The sequence below is a fragment of the Rana temporaria genome, chromosome 5 (assembly GCF_905171775.1).
Source record: "Rana temporaria chromosome 5, aRanTem1.1, whole genome shotgun sequence".
In the NCBI taxonomy this organism is placed as follows: domain Eukaryota; kingdom Metazoa; phylum Chordata; class Amphibia; order Anura; family Ranidae; genus Rana; species Rana temporaria.
The window spans coordinates 302,109,354-302,128,653 of record NC_053493.1 but is presented as its reverse complement, the minus strand read 5'-3'; the positions used below and the strand labels follow the sequence as shown (position 1 = coordinate 302,128,653).

Below are 19,300 nucleotides of genomic sequence, written 5' to 3'. Positions count from 1 at the left end.
TTTCTTGTTGCATTCTTTCTAAAGTTTGAATGCTGATGATGACCCCTTAAACTTGTATTCTTTGAAGGCCTTCTCTTTTGCTTTTATATGCATTTTTACATTGGCGTTAAGCCATCCAGGACTTCTGTTCGCTCTTTTAAATTTATTACCCAATGGGATGCACTGGGTAATGCCCATATTTAATATGCTCTTAACGCGAACCCATCTCTCCTCTATGTTCTTTGTTCCTAAGATTTTATCCCAATCTATATCTTGTAGCAAGGTTTGTAGTTTAGGGAAGTTGTCTCTTTTGAAATTCAGCGTCTTTGTATTTCCCTTATGTTTTCTGTTTGTGTGATTTATACTGAAGTCAATTGACACGTGATCGCTGTTTTCTAAATTGCCCCATATTTCCACATTCGTGATCAGGTCTGTATTGTTGGTAATCAGTAGATCTAGTAACGCTTTATTTCTAGTTACAAAGACATTTCTTACAAAGAAATAAAAAGGTCTATAATGGTTATCATAGGTGTATTTTAAATGAAAGACAGAATATCAACCAAAAGTCCAGAAAAAACACAATACAAATGTTAAAAAATTTGTTGCAGTTTAGTGAGTAAAATACGTATTTGATCCCCAACAAACAAGAATTCTGCCTCCCACAGACTGGCTACAGTATATGTTCATGTGGTACATATATTCATTCGTTCTGTCAATTTAAGAAGGTGCTGCTAACGACAACTCGTTATGTGTATAAAAGACACCTGTCCACAGAATCCTTGTCTTCCATTCAAACCTCGCCATCATGGCAAGACCAAAGTGCTGTCAAAAGACGTCAGGGACAAGATTGTAGACCTGCACCATCAATTTCCCACAGTCTGGAGCGCCATGCAAGACTTTGCCTCATGGGGCAAGGATGACTATAAAAAAAAAAAAAAAGTGAGGGATCGGCCCAGAACTACACAGGGGGAGATTGTGAATGATCTCAATGCAGTTGGAACTACAGTCGAACAAGCCATTGGTAACACAATACGTCATCGTGGATTGAAATCCTGCAGTGCCCGCAAGGACCCCCTCCTCAAGTAGGAACATGTACGGGCCCGTCTGAGGTTTGCCAATGAACATCTAAATGATTCAGAGAAGGATTGGGAGAAAGTGCTGTGGTCGGATAAAACCAAAAATGTAGCCTTTTGGCATCAACTTTACTCGCCGTGTTTGGAGGAAGAAAAATGCAGACTATGGGCCAGATTCACAAGAGATACGACGGCGTATCTCCTGATACGCCGTCGTATCTCTGTGATCCGCCCGTCCTAACTATGCGGCTGATTCATAGAATCAGTTCCGCATAGATAGCCCTAAGATCCGACAGGTGTAATTGATTTACACTGTCGGATCTTAGGATGCAATTCTATGCCGGCCGCTAGGTGGCGAGGCCATTGCGGTCGGCGTAGAATATGCAAATGACTAGTTACGGCGATCCACGAACGTCCGCATTACCCGTCGCTCTAACTTTACGTTGTTTCCGTCGAGATACATGTCAAAAAATTAGGGCTGAGCCCTAGGTGTTCTAAGCAATGTTAAGTATGGCCGTCGTTCCCGCGTCGAAATTTAAAAAATCACGTCGTTTGCGTAAGTCGCCCGTGAATGGCGCTGGACGCCATTCACAAAACAAATGACGTCCGTGCGACATCATTTAGTGCAATGCACGTCTTGTAATTTTCCCGACGGAGCATGCGCAGTACGTTCGGCGCGGGAACGCGCCTAATTTAAATGGTGCCCGCCCCATTTGAATTAGGCGAGCTTGCGCCGAGCGGATTTTCATTACACCGCCGCAAGTTTACAGGTAAGAGCTTTGTGAATCAGGCACTTACGCTGTAAACCTGCGGCGGTGTAACGTAAATAGTATACGTTACGCTGCCGTGGAGCAACGTAAATGTATCTGAATCTGGCCCAATGACCCCAAGAACACCATCCCTACAGTCAAGCACGGAGGTGGAAACATTATGCTTTGGGGCAGTTTCTCTGCTAAAAGGTACAGGCCGACTTTGCCGCATTGAGGGGCCAATGGACGGGGCCATGTATTGTAAAATCTTGGATGAGTACCTTCTTCTCTTGGCCAGAACACTAAAGATGGGTTGTGGATGGGTCTTCCAGAAGAATAATGACCCAAAAACATACCCCCAAGGTAACAAAGGAGTGGCTCAAGAAGAAGCACATTAAGGTCACGGAGTGATCTCACGCAGTAATGTATTAAAGGAGAATGCAAAATGATGGATAATAATTAAACATATATATATATATAAATAAACTCTTCAAGCAAAGGTCCAAATCAATATTCAAAAGGTGAATATAATAATAAATATAAGATAACTAGAATTTAATGGTATAAGTCCTTATGGTGCTCCACAAAGTAACTGCAAGAATTTATTGATATCCAGTAAAGAATAGTGTCTTAGAACTCTCACCTCATAGAGTGAAGAATTTGCATCAAATAGATAAAGATTTCCTTCGACCTTCATGTAGAGTTATTCCCCAGCATCCTATTGGGACCTCTCCAGTTCCCCATTTTATATTCACCTTTGAATATTGATTTGGACTTTTGTGTGAAGAGTTTTTTTTTTACATATATTTATCGATTTTTTGGACTATACACTGTAACGGGAGGGCCGTGGACCCAGAAGCTCTTACACAGATTGAGCCAGGAAATAAGGGACATATGTTGGATTGTTTTAACATGGGTCTGTAATCCACAATATATTCAAGAATGTCTGCAAGAACTAATTACAGGTTGTTGATTCTGAACCCAACAGGTCAATAGAAGAGTGACTCATTTATGTGGGAACACAGACTGTTAATGGGGTAATTAAGTCTGCTACTGTCATGTAAACTAACCTTAGTCTGGCTTCTAAAGACCTTTTCATTGTGTGATGCTAATTGACACTGTATTGTGTGAATTTCTATTGATGATAAATGTGTATTGTATAGCAGGTGAGAAGACTTGTCAGCTGTAGCTAATTAGCTCATGTGGATTGTGCCAAACCTGGTGCCAGAAAGTCTACCTAAGATGTGTATTGGAGGCTCGTTAGGAAGCATTGTATAATGTTGTGGGTGGAGTTGAGTCATTGTTCATATTTGGTTGCTGACTGTATATAAAGAGCCTGAGTTTACCATTAAAGGATCTATTCGTTTAATGGGGAATCCTATGGGTCGTGTTCGTCTGCTGATTGTGGAGTGTCGATAAGCTGTCGTGGGATGGTGGAATGGAATATCGTAAACGCGTTAACCCATGACCGTTACATAAACGTTTATTTATTATCCATCTTTTTGCATTCTCCTTTATAAACACATTTTGGATTCTCATTCATCTCTTTGGGGTTTTCAATATTTTGTGTTTTTAGTGTTAATACATTACTGCGCAAGATCACATTATATATTTTTACTTATTTGGTGCATTGTGAACACTACTAGGTTTTGCTGCTTGTTTTGAGTTATCATTAGCACTTTTTCTGTCACTTTGGAACATTCTAACAGTTATTTCTAGTAGCGCAAAGGACACCTTTACACTTGGGCCCCTTTCACACTGGGCGCGGGAGGTGCGCTGGCGGCATAGCGGCACTATACCGTCGTTTTTGCCACGATTTTCGGCCGCTAGCTGTGCGGTTTTAACCCCCACTAGCGGCCGAAGTAGCGCATTGCTGGCGGTATAGCCACGCTGTCCCATTGATTTTAATGGGCAGCAGCAGTAAAGGAGCGGTAAACACACCGCTCCAAAGAAGTGGCTAGCAGGACTTTTGGAGCTGTCCTGCTAGCGCACCGCTTCAGTGTGAAAGCCCTTGGGGTTTCTATAGCCGGATCCATTGGTCTCGTGTTCCAGGACTTGGGAAGTAGCTTCTTGGCAGAAATACCCAACAGGGTGTCCGTCACACTCACTAAACCGCAAATCAATTTATAACATTTTGTAGCGTGCGTTTTTTCTGTATTTTTGGTTGATATTCTGTCTCTATCATTTAAAATACACCTATGATAAAAATTATAGACCCTTCATTTCTTTGTAAGTGGTTAAAATTACAAAATCTGCAGAGGATGAACCACTTAAATTTTCCCCACTGTATTTTTATATACAGAAGTGCATCTAAACCTGCTATCCATAATATAATAAAAAAACTGGCATTAGACAAATAGGAATTAAAAAACACACACACACACACACACACACACACACACTGTTGTATTGACTTACACTGACAAATTAATTCAAGTAAATGTGTCACAAACCTAGCAGTTCCAACTCGGAATTTGCTAAAAAAAAAATAAAAAAAAATCCATAGGCAAATTTTGGTTTCAGTGCAAACTGCATATCAAATTGATCAGAAGATCCAAAAATATAGTCAGCTGAAATTCTATGCAAATCTGAACTTTCCATGTTAAAGGTAACGCTTGGGTCCCTTCATGACAAGTTCACATTACAGTCTGACTGTACACACTATTTTAGATTTGATAAAAATATGTAGCATAAAAAAAAAAAAAGGACCTACCAAAATGATCCAACCAATTTGTAATTAATTATCAGGTCCTTGCACTGCATAGTTGTTGGTAGATCCAAATGAGATTGTGCAGTCAATTAGTAAAGTGTGCAGTGAGAGCTTTAGCCATGAAGACTGCCATCACATTTAAGAACAAATAGAAAGGTAACAGAGGTAGGGCCAAGTACAGCCCTTTATCACTAGTCTACGGAGCATTTTTGACAGGTGTCTTTCACTGGTGGTAAAATCCAAATTTTTACTACATGCCAAGTAGAATTTGCCCAGGTATGGAAAGACTTACCTATCTATTTTATATAACCCCGAATATTCAGTTCTTGCCAGGTTTAGGGCCTGTGTTGACCAAAGGCACTCAATAAATTGTAGTATATGTACAAATGATTTAATGTACACTTCAGTAAATTGAAAAAAAAAAAACGGAATAAAAAACACACAGGCATTGAATACCTACATTGTACTTAATTTTCCACCATTTCCTGAGTACACAACAACTTGCTGTGTAAATTAATATATCTGTAGCCTGTTCTGGGAACACCTAATCCTAAAACACTGTCAGAATTGAGTGTGGAAAGATTTTAATTCTGCAAAATACAATACAATCTAACCCACTGCAACCTATAGAAAGCAACATATGTACAAAGATATAATCAAGGAGAAAGGCTGTATAGCACAATTTGGCAGAAGCCATGTGAAATTTATATTACCTAAGATAAGAGAAGAATAAAGAAGTGGAGTGTTTGGCTTTAAAATAGTTATAGTATTTCATAGATCATTCACTAAACAAGTTTACTTGATGTTTAAAGCAGCTTTTAAAGCATGCGTTACCTTGCTCGGTGACCATAACTTTATCTCTGGTTTGAAACATGTGTGGGTTTGCTTGCAACACAGATGCTGGTTCACAACCTCTCTGCACTGACCTGCCCATCCTCTTTGACATGTGGGTTCCTCCGGCCTGGAAAAGCATAAATAGCAACAGCAAAGTGAACAAACACTGGATATTCTATTAGTTATATTAGGACAGTATTCGTGGTTCAGGATAGCCATTAAAGCGGGGGTTCACCCTTAGAGGGCACTTTTTCCCCTTAGATTCCTGCTCGTTTTCTCTAGGGGAATCGGCTATTTGTTTTAAAATATGTGCAGTACTTACCCGTTTACGAGATGCATCCTCTCCGTCGCTTCCGGGTATGGGCTGCGGGAATGGGCGTTCCTTCTTGATTGACAGTCTTCCGAGAGGCTTCCGACGGTCGCATCCATCGCGTCACGATTTTCCGAAAGAAGCCGAACGTCGGTGCGCAGGCGCAGTACAGAGCCGCACCGACGTTCGGCTTCTTTCGGCTACGAGTGACGCGATGGATGCGACCGTCGGAAGCCTCTCAGAAGACTGTCAATCAAGAAGGAACGCCCGCTCCCGAAGACCCATACCCGGAAGCGACGGAAGAAGATGCAGCTCGAAAACGGGTTAGTACTGCTCATATTTTAATACAAATAGCCGATTCCCCTAGACCGAACGAGCAGGAATCTAAGGGGAGAAAAAAAAAAATTAATAAATGGGTGAACTCCCGCTTTAACTACTTTGTTATAAAATTCAACTGTAAACCACAGCCCTTTTAACAAAAGTGCTCTCTGTGGGCTACTGCAGATGATGTATAAATACTCTCTCTGCTGCAAATAAGTTGAGAGTATAGTAGCTTAGCGGGCAATAGTCTTACAATATTTTACAATGGGTAAGTACTATATTTGTGTATGAGGAGTAAAATCCAATTACCTCCATATCATCAAACAGCCGACTGCCACCTTGGGCTACTTTGGTATCTTCATGCTTACAAGAAGCCCCAGGATCTCCTTTAAGAATCCTTTCGTTATCCATTTGCAGTGAGGCATCTTTCCTTATTTCTTTGGAGAGTAGTGATGAAGTACTGTTAGTTGTGGTCTTCAGGGTTTCCTGGATGGTAGCTTGTTTTAGTTTTCTTCTGTGGTTTTCACGACTACTCTCCTGAGGGTGCAATCCTGAGAAACGATCAGAGAGATCCAATGGCTTGTCTAGGCAGTTATCTTTAGTGTTAGTGGAAGTTTTCAAGGGAAAATTGTTTTCTTTGTTAAGAGAAGACATTTCACTATTTTTTTCTACATCATTTTCTACTTTTTTTCGCTTCACACACCTGCCCATTGTCTGCCTATAAACATCAGTTTCAAGATAATTTTTGGAAACAAAAGCACAATTTGCGCTTTCTCCACTGATAGCCGAGTCAGCGGGTGTTCGCTTTAAAGACACCTGTTTGTTGCCCGAGCACTGACTAATTACAGAGTCTGCTTCTTGGCACAGATTGATAGTCACCACAGAGGCATCTTCGCGCTTCGAAAGTATGTGAAGAGGGCTTCTGTTAGGAAGCTGTTGGTTCAGGTTTATTCCAGGAGGCAGGAGAGACACACTAGTGTCCAGTGTGCCATCATTTTCCAGTTTTGAAGTAGGTATCCCAAATACTGGTGACACTCGATGGGCGTCCCACTCAATTTCATGTACATTGCTTTGTAAATTCTCTGAAAACCTAAAATATTAGCACAAAGTATTAAAGAAAAATTCTTCATATGTAATTTGTGATTTACATCCATAGAGTCAAATAATTGCAATAGAAAAAAAACAAAAAAACACACAACTTTCTGCAAAGTGCAAGCTCAAGTCTACGTTCATTGGGGAGAAATTACTAAAACTGGAGCAGACAGAATCTGGAGAAGATGCACATAGTAACCAATAACCTTCTAGCTTGAGCTCTTTCAGTGAAGTGGAGCAAAACCCTCCTAGCTATTAAAGCCATAGAAGCTATCACCTTATCCGCTGTTTGCACTGCATTTGATCAGATATGACACCAACCATTTGATAGCTTGACAGTTCAGTTGCAAACACAATCAGCTGTGACAGTTATCAGTCAAAGCATTCCTTAAAGTTGTTGTAACGGTAGCGCCGAGACAACTAATCGATTAGATTCATAATCGATTACCATTTTCATAAATCGATCGGCCAGTAACATAATGGGTTAAAAAAAAAACTAAAATTAGCCCTTTATAGTACAAAAAGAGAAAATAAATCGCTACTATTAATTTTTAATATTAATATGAAAAATCTTTGTACATTCGCTAAATGAAAGAATGTTGTTTGAAATTTTCACTTACTTTTAACATTAAGTTTTAAAATGAATGTAATTTCTGAACGAAAACCGCATACACTGTCTGAAAATTCCTTTCCCCAAGAAGTTTTCTATTTCTAAATTTTCCAGTCACTGTGGTTGAAAAAGAACTTCGATTTGACCCCACTAAGGCCCCGTTCAGACTGGGGCGGGAGCTGTGGTGGCGGTATAACGCCACAAAAAATAGCGGCGCTATACCGCCGGGATTGCCGCGGGAATCAGCTGCTAGCGGTATTAACCCCCGCTAGCGGCCGATAAAGGGTTAATACCGCCCGCAATGTGCCTCTGTAGAGGCACATTGCGGGCGGTATTGCCACGGTTTCCCATTGTTTTTAATGGGAAGGAGCGGTGAAGGAGCGGTGAAGGAGCGGTATACATGCCGCTCCTCTCACCGCTATAAAGATGCTGATGGCAGGAGATCTTTTTGTCTCCCGCCAGCGCATCGCCTCAGTGTGAAAGCCCTCGGGCTTTCACATTGAGTCTGCAGTGAAGGAGTTTTTCAGGCGGGATAGCAGCGCTATTTTTAGCGCTGTACCGCCTGAAAAACTCCTCAATGTGAAAGGGGTCTAACAGTTAGAAAAATCAACTGAACATTCTTAAAATTAATTTATTTTTTGAAGGAAACATTGATGTATGGCCAGTATATAATATATTACAGTTCTGTTTGAACATTTGCAAAACAGTCATACTTTTCTTTAACCACTTCAATACTGGGCACTTAAACCCCCTTCCTGCCCAGACCAATTTTCAGCGCTGATGCATTTTGAATGACAATTGCGCGGTCATACAACACTTTACCCAAATTATATTTGTTTCCCACACATAGAGCTTTATTTTGGTGGTATTTGATCACCTCTGCGATTTTTATTTTTTGCGCCATTAAAAAAAAAAAAAAAGACAGAAAATTTTGAAAAAAAACACACAATATTTTTTACTTTTTGTTATAATAATATCCCCATTTTTTTTTAAAAAAAAATATTTTTTTCCTCGGCTTAGGCCGATACGTATTCTTCTACATATTTTTGTTTAAAAAAAAAAAAAAAAAAAAAAAATCGCAATAAGCGTATATTGATTGGTTTGCGCAAAAGTTTTAGTGCCTACAAAATAGGGGATAGATTTAGGATTTATTTTTTACTAGTAATGGCGGCGATCTGCGATTTTTTTGTCAGTCCTGCGATATTGCGGCGGACATATCGGACACTTTTGACACAATTTTGGGACCATTCACATTTATACAGCGAGCAGTGCTATAAAAATGCACCAATTACTGTATAAATGTGACTGGCAGGGAATGGGTTAACACTAGGGGGTGAGGAAGGGGTTAAATGTATTCCCTGGGTGTGTTCTAACTGTGTGTGGAGGGGGACTGACTGGGGGAGGTGACCGATGCTGTGTCCCTATGTAAAGGGACACAGCATCGGTCTCCTCTCTCCCTGACAGGACATGGAGCTCTGTGTTTACACACAGAGCTCCACGTCCCTGCTGTCACCGCCGATTGCGGGTGCCTGGCGGACATCGCGCCGCCAGGCACGCGCATCGGTATCTCAGCGATGCGCCGGGCAGTGTTTCCCAGCGGCGCGCGCGGAATGCACATAAAAGGACGTCCACCCGGCAGTTGAGAGCCGCGCTGTGGACATCTTTGGTCTATAGCGCGGCTCTCAAGTGGTTAAATAAAAAAAAATTGATCTCCGAGTCTGAAATTTACCAGATTCACCCTCTAATAGTATATCTCTATAGTCTGTTATTCTCAGAGTTAATTAGAGATTTTGCTCCCTAACCATATAGTTGGTTATTTATATTTACCACTGCATAGAGATATTTAAGAACAAATTGCCTTTTATTTAAACTTTACATATTAACGAAATTGTACACCATATTTCTAAGGTTATGAACCGATTATTCAAAATAATAAATCGGCCAACTAATCGATTATGAAAATAATTGTTAGTTGCAGCCCTATGTAAAGGATAAACATTTTTTTACCTTAATGTATTCTCTGTTCATGTTCAGCTCCCCCCAGCCACCTAGACTTACCTGAGGCTGATCTTGATGCAGTGCTGCTCTCTTCTCCTCTAAGGACTCCTTGGCTCTTGCTGCGATCAATCAAATCCTGTGATGATAACCGCTCAAGATCGAGCCCACACGTGTGCCACCATAGGAAGCGGCTTATTATGCTGGCATACAGAGAAGGAGATCAGAGGACCCCTGAAAAAGAGGATCGGTGGTTCCTCTGTGCAAAACCACTGCACAGAGCAGGCAAGTGTAATAGGTTTGTTATTAAACAACAACACCTTTACAATCACTTTAAATGTGGAAACTGTTATATCAAGGTGTTTAGTTTTTCTTCAAGCTTTAAAAATGAAAGTTTGAATCTGATAGGTTGCCATGCAGAGCTGCTCCAGTCTTAGTAAATCCCCCTCATTAGGTTTTCTACATACAATTTTCTCTATATACCACTTATCCTTAACATTTTGACCGACAACTGGACAGTCTGTACCTACATAAATAATGCTTTCTATGAGTTAAACATCCTTAGTTTATAAATGCACATTTTATCAAGGTGCATTAAAATATTTTACAGCCCAGCTAAATGAAATGGAAGCAGCAATACCAATACTGCACAAAACATATAACGCTCATATGTATAGAAAAATACAGATTAAAAAATATTGATTACAGGTTTTGTGCTAGGTAAAGAAGTAACTTCACACAAACTCACCCTAGCTCACTGTTTCCTAGGGAATGGTCTTCATTTTTACCAAGTACTGTAGCTGCACTGGTCCTGGCAGTGTTTAATACACTCTGGGATTGCTTGAACAAAGAATATGCAGTCAGCATTAATACTTAGAAGACATATTTCATATATACACAGTACTCATTTTCTTGGTACTATCTGCGCTCACTTCTACCGTTCTTGGTTTTCACCACTTATTTACTGGTATTACATTTTGTGTACATTTGGCTGCAACCCTGCTCTCCTAGTTCAGGGGCACAATATGTTTCTCATTTGATTTCCCATCCTCTTTTCATTGTTATTTGTGAATAAAAACAAATATTTCTGCTACTCCGAGTACTATGTGGCTAGCAATGGTGTAGGGCAGCAGGGGGCTGAGCAGAGTCAAATGTGTGAATACAGACAACATAAAAGTGACTGCATAAGCAAGGTGAGTACGGGGGTAAAAAATTCGGGACAGGCATACTGTAGCTCGCGCTACAATGCCTGATTTTAAGGTAAAAGAAATTTTTTTTTTTTTTTCCGTCGATAGGGTGAACCCCCGCTTTAAGCAAATTTTTGCTTATTATTTATAAACCAGATGAAATTCAAGCTGTGGTAGGACCCGTTTCCCTCTGGTCCGATATCCTTCAGTCTGAAAATCATCAGCAGAACAGCGACTGCATTCAAACAGAACAGCGACTGCATTCAAACAAACACTGTTCGGGTATTCTGACAGCCACAGGTGCGGGTTCTCAGTATACAATAGCTGTCAGAGAAGATTCCTCCATCCATAAGTTTACCATGGATGGGGGGATTAAAAGTTCTCTCTCCACCAGACCACAGAGCCTAATGGAAGAAATCTTACAGTTTATGGACAGCTTAGGACCTAGAAATGGATTCTTTCATTGGATGATGCATCAAATTTAGCATCAGTCCTGGCCATCTTTGGCGAAAAGGAGATGAATAATTTTTTACGAAAAGGAGTTGCTCTTCTATATTTGATGATTACAGAATTTCATGTAGTATGTGTCCCTATAGTGGGTATTTGCACATAAGATTGTTCATACGATTCATCAGATATACAATGCTGTGAAAAAGTATTTGCCCCTTCCTGATCATAATTTTTTTTGCATATTATCACAATTAATGATTCAGATCAAACATAATTTTAAATATATGACACGATAACCTGAGTAAATACAAAATGCAGTTTTTAAATGAGGATTTCATTTATTAGGAAAAAAGTCCTATCCAAACCTGCCTGGCCCTATGTGAAAAAGTAATTGCCCCCTAAACCAAATTACAGGTGGCACAACCAGTTATCAAGTGTTTGGGTTAACTGGCAATCAGTCTTTCACATCGCTGTGGAGGAATTTTGGCCCACTCTTCTTTGCAGAATTGTTTTATTCAGCCACATTGGAGGTTTTGTGAGCATAAACGACCTGTTTAAGGTCATGCTACAGAATATCAATCGGATTGAAGGTCAGACTTTAACTAGGCCATGCCAGAAACTTAATCTTGTTTTTTTTTGCCATTCAGAGGTGGACTTGCTGGTGTGTTTCGGATCATTGTTCTGCTGCATAAGCCCCAGTGCGTTTGAGGTCACAAACTGATGGCCAGATGTTCTCCTTCAGGATTTTCTGGTAGAGCACAGAATTAATGGTTCCATCCAGGGGCAGACTGACAACTCATGGGGCCCCCAGGAAATAGAAGATTATGGGGCCCCCGGGCTTACAGATGGCCACCACGATAGGAGGCAGTGCAGAGGCAGGTCAGCTAAAATCTCGGGATTTTCACATCAAAAGCATGTCGGTATTGGACATATCAGGGACTTATGTAAAAAAAAAAACACAGATTTTTACATACCTCCCCTGGTTTTACTGAGCCTGGAAACCCTGATGGAGCCCCCTAATGGCATGGGGCCCTCGGGCAGTGCCCGAGTTCCCAAATGGTCAGTCCGCCCCTGGTTCCATCAATTATGGCAAGTCATCCAGGTCCAGCCCCAGACCACCACCATTGGTATGATGATTTTTGTCATGGATATGCAGTAATGTTTGTCTGTCAGCTTACCTCCTCCATGTGCTCACCTTAGAGGCCAGCCAGTCTCACATGGCTGCTTAAGTAATCTCTCCTCTAGTATGGCTCCACCCCAGGTCCTATCAGGGAACTCTATATTAACCTGTGCACTGCAAGCCAGCCGTGCTGATCAACAGTGTTTGTTAAGCTATTGTGTGTTTGAGTTTCTGCTTGCCGTGTGCCAAGTCTTTCTCTGTTTTACCGATTTTGGCCTGTTCTTGACTATCCCCGTCTGCTTGTGACCTTGGGCGTGTCCTTTGCTTATCCTTGTCTGCTAGTCGCCCCGACCTTTGGCTTATCCCCTCACCATCTCTTGTATCCTGAGCTGCCGCTTTCCCTCTATCCTCTATAGCCTACTGTGAGCTTGAGCTGGGGACTGCAACTGGATCCAGGTTGCAGTCCCCAGCTCACCACTAGAGGCTCTGGTGAACACCTGCTCCGCGCTCTGGGGAATCTTAGGCTCTAGCTCCCTGTGGGATCCCTGTTAATGCTCCTGTGGACCTGCCTTCCTTAGCCACCCAGTGTTCCATCCGCAGCAGTCAGCCGTAGGGTCCACATGATGCACTCCTGACCAAAACGGTGTGCATCTGTCACCTGACCGCAGGTGACCCAACAATCTTTTTATGAAATGCGGTTAGTTTTATGCCAGATGTAATGGGACACACACACACCTTTCAAAAAGTTCAGCTTGTCTCATCAGTCCACAAAATATTTACTGAAAAAAGTTTTGGGGGTAATCAAGAGTTTTTTTGGCAAATGCGAGACAAGCCTTTTGTGTTCTTTTTGGTCAGCAGAGGCTTTCACCTTGGAACTCTCTGATGGATGCCATTTTTGCACAGACTCTCTTATTGTTGAATTATGAATACTGACCTTAACTAAGGAAAGAGAGGCCTGCAGTTCTTTAGATATTATTCTGGGTTGTTTTATGACCTCCAGATGCGTAATTTTGGTAGGCTGGCTACTCCTGGAAAGGTTCACCAGTGGTCTAAGTTTTTTCTCATTTGTGGATATTGGCTCCCACTGTGGTCCGCTGGAGTCCCAAAGCCTTAGAAATAGCTTTGTAACCCTTTCCAGACTGATACATATCAATTACTTTATTTCTCATCTATCCTTTTATTATCATACAGGATTTATATAGCGCCAACAGTTTGTGCAGCGCTTTACAACTTGAATTTCTTTAAATCGCGGAATGAAGTGTTACCTTTTGAGATCTTTTTGCGTGCTTCATTTTGTCAGACAGCTTCTATTTAAGTGATCTCTTGATTCAATGGGTCTGGCAGTAATTAGGTCTGGGTGTGGCAAGTGAAATTGAACTCAGCTTTCCAAAAAATGTGGTTAATCACCGTTCATTCATGATTTAGCAAGAGGAACGGGGCAAATACTTTTTCCCATAGGGCCAGGCAGGTTTGGTCAGCTTATTTCCCCTAATTAAATCATTAAAAAACTGAAAGTATTTACTCACTGGTTATTTTTGTGAATTATTAAAATTTGTTTGTCAATCTGAGTAATTTAAATGTGACAAAAATGCAAAAAAAATTAAAATGTAAAAGTAAAAGGGGCAAATACCTTTTCACTTTTGTGTAGTTCTAGCCATAAATGCATGCCTGATAAAATATGTGCATGTGTAAAGCTCACCATACCCTTTACAATCTGACTGTACAAACCTTGTAAAATTTCCTTTAGATTTTCCATAGCCTTCCTGAACTATCCGTTTAGTATATATACAATCAGGCAGGTCCCTGTACTACAGTCAGATTGTAATATACTTGGTAATTCCTTAGAATTATCACCAACGTTTTGGCATCCTTGTGGTTTCCCTGAGGGGACCAAGTTTATGCAGCACTTCATCCCATTGTGATCCATGGTTGCATTATGCTGTTAATCTGCATCTTTTTGTGCTAAAGCTCAACCAGAGGCTAAAGCCCAATTTATGAGCAGTTTAGAGAGTGAGAGTGAAACTGAACTGCAGAGCATTGCTTCTCACTACCCTGCATCGTCTCAACATTGGCAGTCACAAAATAAAATAAAAAAGATGCAAACCATGGTAGCCGTCTTTTCTTTAGGGTGTTCTCATCTGAGATCTCTTTTTCATATATACAGTTTGCTTGGCTATGGCAGCAACACCTGATTAGGGTGAGTGGCATTGGTTCTGAAGTAATCTATTCACAGGTAGGCATGCCATCAGGGACCAGTCTTCCCTCTAATTTGTATCTTTACTGGAGCATAACCTATACATTCAAACCTTTGTTGATGCGTCCAGTGCTCAGCTTTAAAAGAAAATGATTCAAATCAGAAGGGGGTTTCCAGCATAAATATGCTGAATAAAGAACAGCAGGTTCCATCTACAATATTTCCAGTATGCCTGTACAGGAGACAGCCTTAAGCAATGCCAGTAGATGACATTGAGCTGCAAAAATAAGATAATTATTCAGTTATTCACTTACAGATTCCTCAAGACCAATTGTTTCGGCAACAACAGCTGCCAAGTTAAAGAGTGGTTTCTCTGATGTAAAATCGTCAACTTCATGTTTGGCTGTTTAAAATAAAACCATATTGAAAATTAGCAAGAATGTTTGCCGTTAGCTCAATAGGTTAAACAAAGTTAAGAAATGTTATCATATATGTGTGTGGATTTTTCAATTATAAGATTATCTTATTATAAGACACATAGTACAATGAGTAAATAAATATTATCTTAAAAGACAGTGTACCAAAAATAATTCTTCATCTCTAAACAAATCTATAAACAAATTGTGGTTCAAATTATTGTGATTTTCCATTGATAAGTCCATCTATTTTGTGCAAAAACAAAGTATCTCTAATCCTCAAAAAGGTACCAGAACTGCACAGTTTTTAAATTATAGTGCCTTCTTTGTATTTTTTTACAAAAATTATTTATGGTACACTGTTTTTTGGATCATACGTTTTGAGTGTGGAACTCCCGATATAAACAGGAAAAAAAAAGATGGTATTTTCTATTTTTGGTTATAAAACATATCCAATAAAATCAAACTTTTTTCATAAATTTAGGCCAAAATACATTGGTTTATGTGAAAGTTATAGTTTCTACAAACTTTGGTATACATATTTGAAAAATTGATCAATGTACTGGTGGCCTAATTTCCTTAGACCCTTAACCCCCTTCCCATCGCCACCTCCCAGCCCTTTAAGAACTTTTTGATGTGGGCACAGGGACTGCTTGTCATAGCAGTCACACGATCTTCCCGCCAACTGTACGCATATATGCGGCCTCTCGGCGGGTGGGTTTTAACGCCAAGAGGCCAAATTTAATGTGGCACTATGTAAACACAAGACATATATGCTCTGGAGCTTTCTGGTCTCCGCCTATGACACCGCAGGTGTCCACTCTCAGCAGTTTTTACATAGGGCCAAATACATGCGGCCTCTCGACGTTAAAGGCCACTCGCCGAGAGGCCACATATATGCATGCAGCTGGCAGGAAGAGGCCAAAATGCCAGGACAGTACCTCCCAAAATGACCCCTTTTTGAAAAGTGGACAGTCTATTTAATAAGAGGCATGTTGAGTTTTTTGAAATTATACTTTTTTTGCCCCAATATTTCTGAAAATTAAGAAATTTAAAAAAAAAAATTCTTTCCTACAGCATCATCATATGACTGATGTGTCAGCCATAAGGAATACTGACTGGTGGCAGCATGCTAAAAAAAAGAAACAATTTTTTTTTTACATCAGAATAGCTCAGTGTCACCATCGTGACAATGTACTACTCTGGGAGAGGGTGATCAGTATTTATTTTTATCGATTGCGGTTACAGTGATTACTGTACAAGCAATGTTTTGAACTGTCATGAATAGTGGCTAAATAATGACTGTGATTGCTATTGTGTGTTGCGATTGGCCCACAGCTATCACATGGCACAGGGTGCAGTGATTGGCCTAGGTACCATGTGATGGATGTGGGCCAATCACTATAGGAATCAAAGTTTGGAATTAAATTAATTCAAAACAGCGTTGTTGACATTGTGATCATGTGGTCACATAGCAATCACACAATCTCCTAGACACTGAAAGCAGCCGGGTACCAGTAGCCGCAAAATTCACGGTGTCCGGTGGAGAATGCATCAAGCTAAAAAAAAACTTTAGCCTTTACAAACACTTTAAACTAAAGGGTCTGTCCTCCAACACATGATGCAAGAAGCCCAGCCTCTGCACCATTAAGCCTTTGCTAGGACAAAACAGTGTTCAAATCTAATTACAAATTGAGAATACAGATATGCCTGTACAGTACAGACAGGGTTAATTATAGCAAAGCACAGCTGCCCATCCTTCTCGGCTAAATGTTTGCAATGTGAATGGGATATGCCACAAATATAAAAACGGGTGTTATCCTAATTTGGCTACAAAAAGTGGAACCACACTTTAGGCTTTCCTATGCCATCTAAAAACGTAAAAAGTTGTTGTTTTTGGGGCGTGGCTATATGGCAACTGGACGTGATATCAGCAATTCACTGGAAGTGATATATCAGGTATGGGTGAGATACTCTTAGCGGAAGCTCTCTGGTATTTGCACACTCGTTGTTATGCTGGCTTGTCGATTGGTCTTGAGGGTATGGATTGATATGCTTTGTGACTTTATATATTTTGTGAGCATTTTTTTTTTTGTTTTGTTATTTTAATAAAGTGAGTGTGCGTTTTACATTTTACACCATTGAAGCTTTTTTCTCTTCTATATTCCTTCTGGGGGAGCCATATTTTACTAGAGAGGCATGGCTGTCTGGTGAGTCTCTGCCTGTCGCAAAAAGTTGTGAGCACTGAAGCAATACGCTTAAAGTTCATTTTCTTTTATTTCACTTTACTGGAATGTTGGAGGACAGTTTGCATTGAATTGTGATTTTCACCACATACAAGCACTGAGTGTTATATATTAAAAAACAAAAAGAAGAAGAAGATTTATTGGACTCACTTAGGCTGGATTCACACCTATGCAGTTTTAGTGCTTTTTGCATTTTGCAGATTTGCACTACAGAACGTGTTCCATAGGAAACCATGTTAAATGAAATGTAGTGCAAATCTACAAAATGCAAAAAGCACTAAAAATGCACAGCACTACTTTATTTTTTCTTTTGATTTTGAAAGGTACACTCTGAGGCCCCTTTCACACGAGCGGCTGTTCTGCCGCAGTTAAAAGCATTATTTGCTATTTTGAAATTCAGAGAATACTGGCACAGCGTTCACTTACAGTTGTACGTTGCGTTTAGCTGCGTTTACGTGCGGCTGCGTTTAGCTGCCTTGGAACGTTCTTGCCATTTCTGATGTGCTTCCTGTTTTTCTTTCCTCTTTGCCGCTGCTATTTTTTCTAACCGCACCAAACCCCATGTAACGAAACCGTTGCTAAAACGCAGTGTGTGAATGGGGACATAGGAAAGCATTGTCTGAGTTTAGCTGCAGTTGATAACTTGATCTACCCGCAGCTAAAAGTTGAATTCTATCCGCCCGTGTGAAAGGGGTCTAACTATCCAAAAGACTAAGATAACCGTAAAAAGTTTTAAAGACCTTTACATGACACAGTGAGATTTGATATGCTGTTGCATACTTACAGGGAACTGGAGACACCTTTAATGCACAGGTATCAGCAACCAAGACAGTCTCTGCTTGCCTGTTATTTTCTTGTGTGGAGGTAAATATCCTTACTGCAGAACCTACATAAAAAAAACAGGGCACAGAAAGATTTTTATCTTTATGCAGTGTTGCATTTACTGATAACATTTGGGTCCAGAAAATCAACTGGCATACAATATTATAAAGGCACTTATGATCTCTGCACAGCTATGGTAGCTTCATCACAAAAACCTTTTTAGCTATAAAGGGAGCATTGTTGGCAAGTAGTTATGTGGTATAAAGGAGGGGTGGTGGCGCTACCTCCCACTAAGTGCTCAAAAAGTCTCAGTGAATATAGTGTCTAATCAGACATCAATATAAGTACCACTTCATATATTACCAATAATGCAGTGAGCCTATTAGGGCTAAATGTAAACAAGTGTGATCCCCAATGACTGTTTGAAAACACTATAAATAAATCATATACACCAGTCCCAAGTGCATATGCAAATATACACTGAGATAACTAAAGTGCATCAGTACAGTGAATAAAGTGCAACAGCATTAAAGTGCATCAACATAAACACCTTTTCAGCTATAAAGTAGCCCCCCCCCCCCGTTCACACTGAATGCGGCTTTAAAAATGTGCGGCTTCACTTAAAATCACACAATTTCGAAGCCGCAGGTCAGTGCAACTTTGGGTGCGACTTGGCTAACATCTGTGCAATTTCATGCACAGATGTTTATGCAAGTCGCACCTAAAAATGCAAAAAATAGTTCAGGAACTTGTTTTCAAATCCATGCAGCACCGAAAAGTCAGAGTCGCACAGATTTGAACAGTTCAATTGCCATGTCATGTGATATGGATCTGTCAAAATGCATGACAAGTTGCACCGGTGTGAAAGGGGCTTAGAGATTTATTGCTAGGCAACTTTTGAGCCGTCAAACTGTGTAATCACTGGAACTCCAAACAGCTGTTCTCTATACTAAGTTCCTCAGCTCCTGATACAGTGTAGGTGGCTGAAATCAAAATCCTCCTCATGCAGCCTGCAGGACTGCTCGCCACAAAGCATGGTGCCCAAGGTGGGTGCTGCTTTTGAGGCAAATACAAAAGTGAAGCAGCATGTCACGAAAAAACATTTAACAATTATCTATAATATGTCTGCAGGCTCTGTATTATTTTGACATGAGTATTGTAAAACTAGCAATTGTAAACAGCTTAGGTTTGC

The 19,300-nt window shown here is 40.4% G+C and overlaps 1 protein-coding gene across 4 annotated transcripts in view; it reads right to left on the bottom strand.

Annotated features, from left to right (window-relative positions):
* RBBP8 (RB binding protein 8, endonuclease) overlaps positions 1–19,300 on the bottom strand; it is a 110,008-nt gene that overhangs the window by 28,779 nt on the left and 61,929 nt on the right. For all 4 annotated transcript variants that reach the window (XM_040354063.1, XM_040354065.1, XM_040354061.1 and 1 more), the window contains exons 8-12: positions 18,071–18,172; positions 14,939–15,027; positions 10,422–10,513; positions 6,286–7,066; positions 5,346–5,472 (exon numbers count right to left, since the gene is read on the bottom strand). In XM_040354063.1, coding sequence (XP_040209997.1) covers positions 5,346–5,472; positions 6,286–7,066; positions 10,422–10,513; positions 14,939–15,027; positions 18,071–18,172 — 1,191 coding nt within the window. The remainder of the gene's footprint in view (positions 1–5,345; positions 5,473–6,285; positions 7,067–10,421; positions 10,514–14,938; positions 15,028–18,070; positions 18,173–19,300) is intronic.